A 12,036-nucleotide genomic window follows, 5' to 3' on the forward strand; every position below is an offset into this window, starting at 1 on the left:
CTTACTACATCCTCAGGGCCTAGCGGAGTCTGGCATAGAGTAGGAGCCCAAAGGATGGTATTGATTCTGGAAGGAGAGAGGGAAGGGACCCCCCCCCCAAAAAAAAGGGGGCTGAAAAGTAGGAAGAAAGAGAAAAAGAGAAAGGAAGGAAGTCAAATCAAACGTTCCTACTGGACACTTTTAGAAGGCGAGCAAGATGCCCTCCAAAGTTGCGTTTTAAAGGACAACTTTTTCCCACGCAGGGTGTGCAAGAAACCATCCCGGTCCCACCTGAGCGAGCCTATCCGAGCCCCTCGGCCCCGCCCCTCGGCCCTAGGCCCCGCCCCTCGGCCCCGTCCCCTGCCCCCGGACGCCGCTCGCCGGCCGGCCCGCCCACCGCGCCTGCGCACTTGGGGGCCGCTCCGCCGCGGGCCGTCGGGGCGGGGCCTTCCGCCCAGGGGAAGAGGAAGAGGAAGTGGGGGGAGGATCCTCGCAGGGAGTGAACCGGAAGTGCAAGCGCTCCTGCTCCTCTCCGGCCAGGCGGCTCCCGCTCTGCTGGGCCCGGTGGCCGCCAGAGAACTTTCTGTCTCCCGCCCCAGCGGTCGCCGCGGCCCGCTGCCTCGCCCGCCTGGCAGGCTCTCCCCCGCTTTCCCTTCCCCGCGCGGCCCTGTCTCCCTGTCGCCCCGCGGTGTCCGCTTGCCGCCGCCGCCGCCTCGTCGTCTCTGCCCGGCCGAGCGGCCCGCCCCGCTGCAGCGATGTGCGACAAGGAGTTCATGTGGGCCCTGAAAAACGGAGACTTGGACGAGGTGAAAGACTACGTGGCCAAGGTAAAGCGGCGACGAGCGGAGGTGGGATGCGGGTGGAGGCGGGGGAGCTGCGGGGAGCTGGGGGAGGGGAGGGGGAGGGCTGGCGACCCCGGGTCAGACCCCCACCCACCCTCCACCCGGAGCGCTGGTCATTGGCGTCTGGCCCCCTTTCTTCCAGGCCGGACTTCCTTCGATCCTGCTTTGAATGGGGGGCAAGGGTGGGGGGGGGTGGGAGGGGAGAAGGGAGGGGGGTCAATTCTCCCATCTTTTGGACCTGCCGGTGGCCCAATGGAGGAACCCCCAGTGATCAGAATCGGGGGAGAACGTTTTCTTGAACTTTTGAGCCTGCTGAGAATCTAAAGGAGTCAATGACCGTGACCGGGGTAGGGGGGTAGGGAGATGAGGGGCAAAAAAAAAAAAAAAAAAAAAAAAAGAAGTACCGAAAATCGCGATGGCTACAATCTTGAAACTTGGTACGGGCCTCCCTCTGAAGTCTTCACTCTGGGTGTGGCCTTTTTCCCCCCTTCCCACTCCCAGGGATTAGGTGTTTGGTTGCAGGGGTGGAGCGTCTGACCTGGATCAGAATAGTTTTGTTTTGTGTGTGTGTGTGTGTGTGTGTGTGTGTGTGTGTGTTTTCCAAGAAGCATGCTGTCACTTTTTCAGTTCCTCCGTGTCTGTCCCTTGGTTTGCACACCCCACCCCACCCCACCCCACCCCCGCCGCTGAACTACTGGAACGTGCACTGAGGAGTGTGCCGTTTCAGGGGTGCTCATCTCAAACCGAAACACTCCCCCGCCAAATAATAATAATAAATAATCATCATCATCATCATCATCGACCCTGCATCGTGGCGGAATGGTAGGCTTAAAATTCCGAGCTGGCCTGCCCTCGGGGGCAACCCCCCCCCCCGCCCCGAAACTGTGCCTTTTGCAGTCACGAGAGAACCCACCTGCGATTATAATACGGTTAAGTGTAAAAAGGGACCTTCCAAAGCAAACAGTATGACCTCATGACATAACCGTGGAGGGGAGGCATCTTGCTTCTTAAAAAAAAAAAAAAAAAAAGTTGTGACTTTATGACATAACCGTGGATAGCATCTTGCTCACCTCCTAAAAGCGTGAGAACGGGATCTAGGTTCTAGTTCTTCAAAGGGTATTTCGACCCCCCGGCGTGCTGTGTTTCTTTCCAGACCTGTGTCAGGAAGCAACTAAGCAGAAGCAGAGTTTCTCAAAACTTGCAGGATTGTGCAAAGGGCAAGCCGCTGCTAGTTTTTAGTCTATAATGAACCATTACAACTTAGCCTCCACCCCACCCCCACCCACCCCCCTCCCAGTACGCAGGATGTGTGTTTAGTTATTCACAGTGGGTCTGCACAGCACCATTCACTGCTTTCTCAGCTAGTAGTCTGAAACCCTTGGATGTTTCCACATAAGGTTGAAAGGCAGAAATTACGGGGACACTCCAGTCCCTGGTGCACTGTCCAGTGGTGGAACCCTGCAGTGCTCTGGAAGGGAGTGGGCTTTTTGTTTTTCTGTTTCGTAAAAGCTAGGTTATGCGATACACTTGAAGTAGGGAAAGTTGGTAGGTACTAATGGAGCTTACAACTACAGAAACACCACCATTTATGTGGTGTCTTCCTGGTACCTTATTTTATATCATCCTTGCGAGTCTTGTGAAGTCCTTTTATTCGTCTCGTTTTACAGGCAGGAGTCCTGAGATGCAGAGTGCTTAAGACAAAAATCCACAGTTAAAGAGATGACAAATGATTAAGCCAGAACTGGACTGCTGACTCCAAGACTTAGGCTCTTTAACTGCTCCATGCATGCAGTCTCTCCCAGTATAAAGTGTAATTGTGAAAGCATAGGATATCTTACTTCCAGTACGACATCCCCCCCCCCTTTTTTTTTAAGTTTTAAAATCAGGTCATTATGTGCAGTTTGGTTTTGTTCTTTTCCTGTTACCGCCATACTGCCTCTTCTTACCAAAAGAAGTGTGCTTGGGACGCCCGGTTGGCTCAGCAGTTGGGTGCCAGCCTTAGGCTCCGGGCCTGATCCCGGTCCAGGGATCGAGTCCCGCATCAGGCTCCCTGCATGGAGCCCCCTTCTCCCTCTCTCTCTGTGTGTGTCTCTCATGAATAAATAAATAAAATCTTTAATAAAAAAAAAAAGGTGTGCATGAGAGGGAGGCTAGACATTCAAAGAAAAGCAAAAGGAAGTATTAACTGGCTTATCTGAAAAGTTTGACTGAAATGTAATCCTATGAAAAACAAGCTTTTTCCTTAGTTTTGTTGAATAACTTGAGTCTCTTACTGTATCTTTTGTTTTGTTAATGAAAAATAACAACAAAAAACCAAACCACCAAAACCCAGCACTCCAGTTTTTCCTGAGTTCCCTTATGGTGCTATTCACATTCACAGGTGCTTGTGACATAGTTTCTTCTGCTCAGCAGCCATCTTCCCTGCTTACTCTTGACTCATTTTTTTCATCCTCCAACCCTCATGATGATACTCTTGAGTTTATGTAATGTACATTTATTTAGGTAAGTGTATGTAAACAACATACATAAAGGAATGTTTGGACTCCTCTAATTTTCCTTCTAAGCAGTCTTTAAAATACTCTCCTCAGTACTCCTATGAAGATTGCTCACATTGTTAGTATATAAGAATGGATCTGTAGGTGATTTTCCCTTTTTAAAACTAATATTTTAAAAAGTCAGTGATTTCACTTTTTTTTTTACCTGCTGTTGACTTATGTACAGAAATCTGAAATAAGGGTAGGCACAATTTGCTGTTTTGTGGTGAGTTCTAACTTTGAAAAATAAGTTCAGAGCCCCCAAATCATTGAAAATTGTATGTTTCTAAATGGAAAAAGCAGCATATAAAGAAAATTTTAGGTTAATCCATATTAAATGTTCATCTGTAACATTAAAACAATATCTGAGACAGCTTGGCTTCCGGACCGACCACACTTGGTTAGTTCATTCATTTGTATTGGGCATGTGTCAGGTCCCAAGCACTCTCTTAGGCCTGGCCTGATAGCGAAGAGGTCGGACACAGTGCTCAGGAAACTTAAGCATCCACCTTCAGCAGACTTGTGTGGGAAAATTTGCATACTTTTGAGGAAGTATGAAAACCATAAGTAACATCTCACTTACATGAAATTCAGTTTGTCCAATTGGAAAACAAGTGAAAGCTAGTGAGTGAGATCTTCACGAGCAGCAATAGTAGATACTTGTGGCCCCGTTTCCAATCTGTGTATTTCCTCTGGGTCACGTTACCTGTGCCTCGTCTTCCACTTCTGCCTTCACATTCACTTCTTCCACTGGAGTTAGCTCTGCTTCCACCTGGGCTTCAGTCAGCCTAAAGGATGGCTCTGTTCGCATGAAGTCCAGTTGAGCCCACACTGTCTTCTCAGAGATTTTTCATTTTTGTCGTTGCCATTTTGACTAATGACCTCATGACCCAACCGCTTGCCCAGATGAGAAATTGGGGGATTTTCCCCAATTCCTGAGTGTTGTCAAGACAACCCACTTCGTCCCTTTTAGCCATTCTTCACTCTCCGTTCTTATCACTGCTACTTTCCACTAGTTGCTGCCTCTTTCCTGCCTGAACTGTATTTTCCGTGACTATTAGTATTCCTCTCTTTCCTGGTCAACTTGCACATCTTGGTCAGGGAGATCTCTCTGTAATGTGAATTCTGAGACTCTTATCTTTTTCAGCCAACCTCCTTCACTGCCCTTAAAATATTTTGTGATTCCCCATTATTAATTTTTCCCCGTTACTAATTTTCAAAAGGGCCAGCTACTCCATTTGGGAGAGTAGGCCATTGGGATCTGGCCCATGCCTGCCTTTCTAAACCACCCCTCTGTAAACCCCCTGCTCCAGACCCACGCCAGGCTGTTTCTTACTTGTATACCTTTACATGTGCCCTTTTCATCCTCCCTGAGCAAGTCTGCTCACCTCAATCCCTCACCTCCAACTTGGTGAGCTTCTCTTTATCCTCTGAGCTTAAATACACTTCTGCCAGAAAAACATTTGCCTTCAACTGGTGCACTGCTGCTTTTGCTGTTTCACTTATCAAGTTTCTGTGACTTTGTTTACATGTCTGTCTTTAATTAGGCTCTGAGCCTCTGGAGCTTAGATATTATATTCTTTTTCATCTTTGTATCCCCCGTACAGTGCCAAGGAATTTCACACATGAAAAGCATATGTTCTGAGAAATTCTTTTTATTCTTGACTTAGCTACAGTTTCAACATACTTCATTAGCTTATATGATAATGATTACCATTGACAGAGTGATTTATATTGCCAGGTATTAGAAGACACTCTGCAAGATCTTTACCTAAGTTTTCGTTTGCTTTTTACCCTATCATTTCAGTATAGCTAATAGTATACCCATTTTAAGGGTAAAGAAATTGAAACTTCGAGAAGTTAAGCAATTCAACAAGGTCGCAAAGTAAGTAGCACAACTGGGATTTAAACCTAGGGCTCTCCGAATCTGCGCCCCACCCCCCTTTTTTTTACACCATATCAGTCTACCCTGAAATGGTTATCTGGTTTCTTAGCTCAGAGTAGCTTAGCATCAGCACATTAAGAAAAAGAAAGGGGCTTGCAAGAAGTAGGCACAAGTTATCTCTGATTATGAATAAAGACATAGAAAATGCCTACAATTTAAAACACTTTTAACTGTAATAATACGGAAATAGCATAGAGACAACATCTCTTACAAACTTTATTATCTCCTCAGTAGAGGCTCTCTTTGCTCAAGGTACTCTATAAGAAGACTGGTTGGTTGATAGCTTGCGGAAACTTTTGTATTTATAGTCACACACAGTTTTGGGTTTTTTTTTTTTTTGTGTGTGTGTGTGTGTGTTTTGTTTTAAGTAATCTCTACACCCAACATGGGGCTTGAACCCACAACCCCCATACAGAGAGTTGCAGGCTCTACTGACTGAGCCAACCAGGTGCCTCTGTAGTCACATAGTCTTAGAATTTATATTCCTAATTATGACCTATACAGTGCAGAAAAATTTAAATTGCTTCTCTTTACCTTAAGAAACAAATGTAAACTAAAGTATTGGAATTTCTATTCAGAGTGGTTTCCTGAATAAGAACTTCTTCTTTTTTTTTTTTTCTCAAAAAGTATGTTCTTAAAATTTTATTTGAGCATTGGGATGCCATGTGTAAATATAATTTCATTTACTTATCACATCAACCCATGAGCATAGTTAATGTTGTTAAGCCCCCATTTTAAAGATTAAGTGACTGAAGCAAAGATTAAATAGCTTGTCTACAGTCATAAAGTTCTTAGTGAAGCTGAGATTTGAACTCTAACTTCATAGCTCTTTGCTATTATACTTCATACCATTGGCCTTCGTTTCTCAAGAATGCCGTGTGATTCAGGGGGTACTGTTTTACTGAGTATGCAAATGTTAAAAATAATCACAGCAGGATGGTAAGTATCCATTGAGACTACTTAGAGGTAAGCTTTGTGATAGATTTTGAGGATCCAGCTCTCCCAGAAGTGAATGCTCATGAATTGTATTAATAAATAGTCCCATATAATTTCCAGCAGGTTGATATATGTACTCTCTTGTTGTGCTTCTGTTTCACTTACTGTGAAATACAATACATCAGGTCTCTTAACTTCCCTTTCTCTGTGGTTCCCTTTCCCTCTCTAGCCCCCATTCTAATTACATCTATCTGCCTTTGACACTCTGATAGCTTTGAAAAGCAACAATTGTGCACCCTTTGAAAGGATAGGATCTCTTGAACTTGAGAAAAGTATCAACTCTAATCTTTAGAAACTGCGAGACTTATTAGGTTTGCTTTTCACTTTCCTAATAAAATAGGCAATTTAAAAGCAATCCTAATTTAATATCTTGCTATTTATTCATTTTAAGCAGTTTTCCTTTTCTCTCCATTCCTTTTTTTAAATTACCAGTTTATTTCTTATAACGATCTGTCACTATATCTGCCCTTTCTGTACCAGGGCTGGTGACTCTGTCAGAAAGCAGATAGATCAGTTTGTATACGTATAGATGCCCTCAGAAGATATAGAAAGTTTAGTATAGATACACTTTTCTTTTAGTCTTTTTTTTTTTTTAATGTACAGGAAGATCTTTTTTATATTGGAAGTCTAGTGCTCACTCCCATGTCTATAGGCTATATATAGTGTTTTGATTTGAAATTTTAAACGTTATCCTTGCACTAGTGCAGACTGTTAAAAGTGTACTATATTAAAGCTGATTTGATTATAAAAATCATATAAGCTTTTAATATTTAAAAGATAACACTGTATTGAATAAAATAAATTGAAACTAAGTGTCCCCCATTGCTCATTTTCCCCTGCCCAGGTAGTTTCTTTAAAGTACAGGTTCTATTAGGTATTTTTAAGACAGAAAAGCATTAAAAAGACAAAAATTGCCCCATAAATTCTATCTAGATAATTCCTGTTAACTTTAAAATGAACTTTAAATTCCTGTTAATTCAGGAACAGTTTAAAAAAATGCAACAGCTATGGCTTTCTTCCTGGTCTCTGTGAACAGTGAGCCATTTTTAACAATTCTACATAATTTCAGAGAAACACCAGAAACTCACTCATCTATTTCCCCACTTAAGAGCAATTTTGTATGTACTTCCACACTTTGTTTTTTTTTTTTAATTCCTTAATAATTTATCTTGGATTCCACAACAAAATTTATTCATCCCTCTCCCCCTTTTTTTCCAGTAGGGAGGGCATAGTATTCTATTTTATGGATGTACCATAATTTATTTAACTAGTATTCTATGGTAAATAGTTTTTCAAGCTTATTTTTTCTTTTTTCTTTTTTCTTTTTTTTTTTTTTTTTCAAGAATTTATTTATTTATTTATTCATGAGAGACACAGACAGGCAGAGACACAGGGAGAAGCAGGTTCCATGCTGGGAGCCTGATGTAGGACTCGATCCCGGGTCTCAGGATCACACCCTGGGCCAAAGGCGGTTCTAAACCGCTGAGCCATCCAGGCTGCCTCTCCAGCTTATTCTTTCAATTAAACAGTGCTCTCGTGATTACGTTTGTATATATACCTTGATAGCTTTTGTGTCTGTATTACCCTCCTGATAAAGTTTTACTGACTTAGACATATATCAGTAAGCACACAAGACTGATTATTCCCTCACAACATCAGCAGCACTGGGCATCATCACACTTTTTAGTTTTTGCCATTTGAATAGATGAAAAATGATCTCTTGCTTCAAATTGCGTTTCTTTAACAAGAAAATAAAACATCAGAACTTTTATAGCACATGTATTCTTCCCCCCGCCCAATTTCTTATTTATATTTTTGTTCATTTTTCTATTAGGTAGTTGGCTTTTTATTGATTTGCATGAGCCCTTTATAAATTAAGGAAGTTCTTTTTTTATCATTTTTCTTGTAGATTTTTTTGCAGTTTGTCTCTTGACTTCATCTATTTTGTTCTGTAACAGTCTTTACTTTTTATATGGTAAATAGATCATTTTTCCCCCATTTGTGACTTGGATATTATCTTTTATTTACAGAGATCTCTTCTCTATAAGATTATAGATAAATTTGGTCTTCCAGACATCCCCCCCTTTTTTTTTTGTATTTTAGGTATTTGATCCTTCTGTTATTTACTTTGAAGTGTTTGTTTTTTGACAGTTTGTTTCCATATCATTTATTGTGTAATTCCTCTTTCCCTACTACTCTAAATTATTATTTCATAATTTATTTTAGTATGGAATAGAGCCATTTTTCTCTTGTATTCTCTTTGGAATTTTTGCAGGAGCATTCCTTTAAGATTTTTTCCTTTTTTCTTGTCTTGGGGAAAATACGAGCATTTTTAAAACTACCTCACTTTTATCCTTTATGTCTCCATAAGCAGTATATATTTTTTCCTAGCATGTTGGCACCATGTAATCTGAAGAACATAATGCTTTAGGTTCTAATTCTTTATGAAGTATTTTAGGATCAGAGGATATGGTTCAGTATGAGAATATTCTGTATCAAAGTATTTGAAACCATGTGTTTAGATAATCAAATCACAGCTGAATTGATATTTAAGAATTACTTTAGGTACTATAGCAGATGCTACCTTGTAATGAGAAGTATGACTGAAATCAACTTTTTTTTTGCAACTGTATCTTTATTAATAGTTCTGACAGCTTCAAAGCTTGATTTTTTTCTTTCTTTTTTTTTTTTTTTTTTTTTGTCCACAAAACACTACGCAGGGTAGAGCTGTGATTATTGAAAGCATTGAAGGAAGAAACAAAACATAAGCTGACCCTAGAAAATGAAGGGGCAACGAGTCATGTTACCTTAAAGTTCTAGAGGGCAATACAGTGATTAATATGTATGAATGTAAACTTGAGCTTCAAGTAAAGTTTAAATTAAGTCCACTTTTCTCCTATGTAAAAAGTCAGAGATGTGTAGGATATATTTTGAAAAGATTTCTATTTGGGGCGGCCCCAGGGGCCCAGTGGTTTAGAGCCACCTTCAGTCCCGGGCCTGATCCTGTAGTCCCAGGATCAAGTCCCACATTGGGCTTCCTGTAGGGAGCCTGCTTCTCCCTTTGCCTGTGTCTGCCTCTTTCTCTGTCTCTCTCATGAATAAATAAAAATCTTAAAAAAAAAAAAAAAAGAAAAGAAAAAGACTTCTGACTATATAAAATAATGAACATTTTGATACTTAGGTCTAAATTCTTCACCTTCTGAAAATTTTAGATATCTAAGAAAGGGGGTTGCAGATAATAAACACTTTGCCCATAGTATAATAGAAGCTATAATAGATAGTGTCCTTAGGGAATTTAGAATTTCATTGTTGACTTTAGCCAAAGTGTTCATGGCTTTGGAATTAAACCCTCTTGCTCTGGCTCTGTTAACTAACTGGGACGTGTTGAGCAAGTTAGTTCTCTGCTCAGAACCTGGGTTTCCTCAACTAGAGAAAAATGAGGCTATTAATATCTACTTGATATATATCAACTGTGTACCATTTTCCCTGGCATGCAGTGTTAGCCAAGAAATGTTAGCCATTGTTATTCATAATAATAACAACTATATGTTTGTTTAGAAGCAGAACTACTTAAATATCACCTAGTCCATCTCCCTTATTTTGTAGATGAGGAAAAATTACTAAAGGGCTTGACCCAGATTATACTGCTAATTAGGATTAAGACTTTAAAGCAATTTCCTGGAACCAGAACAGGTGCTTATTTTTTTTTTAACTAAACTATGGTATTTTATGATAAAGTACTTTGTACTTTATACTAGTTACTATCTCTGTTGCAATATTCTTTTTTGCCCCACCCTATCTGCTCAGTAAATTTCTATCTATTTTTAAAGTTCTTGTTCTGCCTAGCATTGCCTGTTTGTGCAGTTAATTGCTTATTTATGCCAATGTGGTATCTAACATGGAACTTTTTTACTGTGTTGATGCTATAGTGCAGAGTTTCTTTAACTGAAGAGATATGAGCTCCTGTTTTGACTGAAAAGTCCCTGGACTTGAGTTAGAAAAAAAATAGCTTAAGAAACTTAGATCTTGTTCTGTGGAGTTCTTCTCTTGCCTTTAAGTTTCGAATGTTCAAAAAGAGTTTTGTCTAATGACTGGTTAAAAAAAAAAGTGCCTGTGTAGAAGTGTTACCTGTTACCATTTAGATATTTGAATAGTGCCTCTCAAACTTGAGAACTCACAGCCTACCTCCCTCCAGATATTTCAGATGTTGATTTAAGATACAGTGTTTGTAGTGGGGCTTTAATCTTTTGGGAGGTGGGGCTTCCCAGAATTTGAAGGCCCTTCCTAGTGTTTGAGGAGTTCTCTCTTACATAGTATGAATCTTGATGAAATGCAAGTCCTACCACAATAAAAGCCAAAAAGGACAAATACATTGCTTTTTCCTGCCTACACTTAGGAAATGGCTCCAAAACTCATAACCATAATTGGATACTTTTATCTGGAGGTGATATAAAGACTCAGGCGACATAAAGGATATAGCAGCAGCAATAAAATATGCAGTTTGCAGAAAAAAAGAAGTAATGGTATGCCCATTGTGGCATCTCTTCTGCGCCTAGGTGCTTCTTGGGTCATATTTTGGTTTTATTTCCTGTTTTGAAACCTCCTTCATGCCTGCACATTTATGGAGCTTGGTTTTTCAACCTTCCCAGTAATTCTGAGAGAGATTTTTAATACCTGTTGAACACATTCCATTCCTGTTCCTCATTATGAATTGGTTTTTGCTGCTTGTAATTCAGAAGCCCATATTAATTTTTGCTTCCCTATCCTCCCTTCTTGTGCTGTGAGCTTTTTGAAGATAGAAATTTTCTTTGTATTTCCAGCATTTATCGTGTATTTTATCTGCGAAATAGTTAAGTTTAGGTTGAATTGGTATTCTAGGAACTAACCCTCCTCCCTTTGTTGTATTGTATATTTCTTTGTAACAGATGTTCTCTTACTATGTATGAATGATGTTCCTTCATATTTCCTCTCTTGAAAATAGCTAAGTTTTCAAAGGCTTTGTTTTAAACTGGTAAACTTTGTCCAGCTTTTTCACACTATTATCATAGGTGTGGAATACAATAGTGACAATAGTTATATAGATAGAATACCAGCTTTCACTTGTCACCTCTCATGGCCATCACTTTAGAAGTTCAGTAGAGAACTTTTAAAACCATAGATCTCAATAAAAGTAAAGGTAGTTTTTATGCTTGCATCTTGTAAAGAATCATCATTGCTTTTTTATTGGTATCAATGAACGGATATTAAAATCCATACTTAATGCCACATAAAACAATATAAAAAGCACATGGGGGAAAAAAAAGCACATGGACCATCAAACCAATAAAATTGAAAGCTATCTCACTGCAAACTAAGCCCTTCGAAAACACCCTTAGTATTTATTACTTTAAAGCCCTCTTTATAAGAGTAATTATACTTTCACTTTAGATTCCAACAGACCTGGGTTTGATCCCAATCCTACCACTTACTAGCCTTGACCAAGTTATTTAATTTCACCAACCTTAGCTTTCTCATCTGCAAAGAGGGATTATAATAATAACCAATTCAGATGTTTTATCTAATCTTTAAGAAATAGTGTAAAATTCAATAAAGCAGTATTGTACAGATTGTAACTACATAGTGAATATTTGCTATTTGTGTTGTTGTTCTTATGTAGCTCCATTCCTAAGAGGAGTCTTAGAGAGACCAGGGCTTTCTTAGGCTATGTGACCTATAGTCTCTATTATAGCTATTCATCTAT

The 12,036-nt window shown here is 40.2% G+C and overlaps 1 protein-coding gene across 1 annotated transcript in view; it reads left to right on the plus strand.

Moving 5' to 3' along the window:
* The first annotated feature begins 462 nt into the window (after positions 1 to 462).
* MTPN (myotrophin) overlaps positions 463 to 12,036 on the plus strand; it is a 53,794-nt gene continuing 42,220 nt past the window's right edge. Inside the window, exon 1 of the mRNA XM_055335260.1 lies at positions 463 to 806. Within this exon, the coding sequence (XP_055191235.1) occupies positions 735 to 806 (72 nt within the window). The 5' untranslated portion in view covers positions 463 to 734. The remainder of the gene's footprint in view (positions 807 to 12,036) is intronic.

This window comes from Nyctereutes procyonoides, unplaced genomic scaffold, assembly GCF_905146905.1.
Source record: "Nyctereutes procyonoides isolate TBG_1078 unplaced genomic scaffold, NYPRO_anot_genome, whole genome shotgun sequence".
In the NCBI taxonomy this organism is placed as follows: Eukaryota; Metazoa; Chordata; class Mammalia; order Carnivora; family Canidae; genus Nyctereutes; species Nyctereutes procyonoides.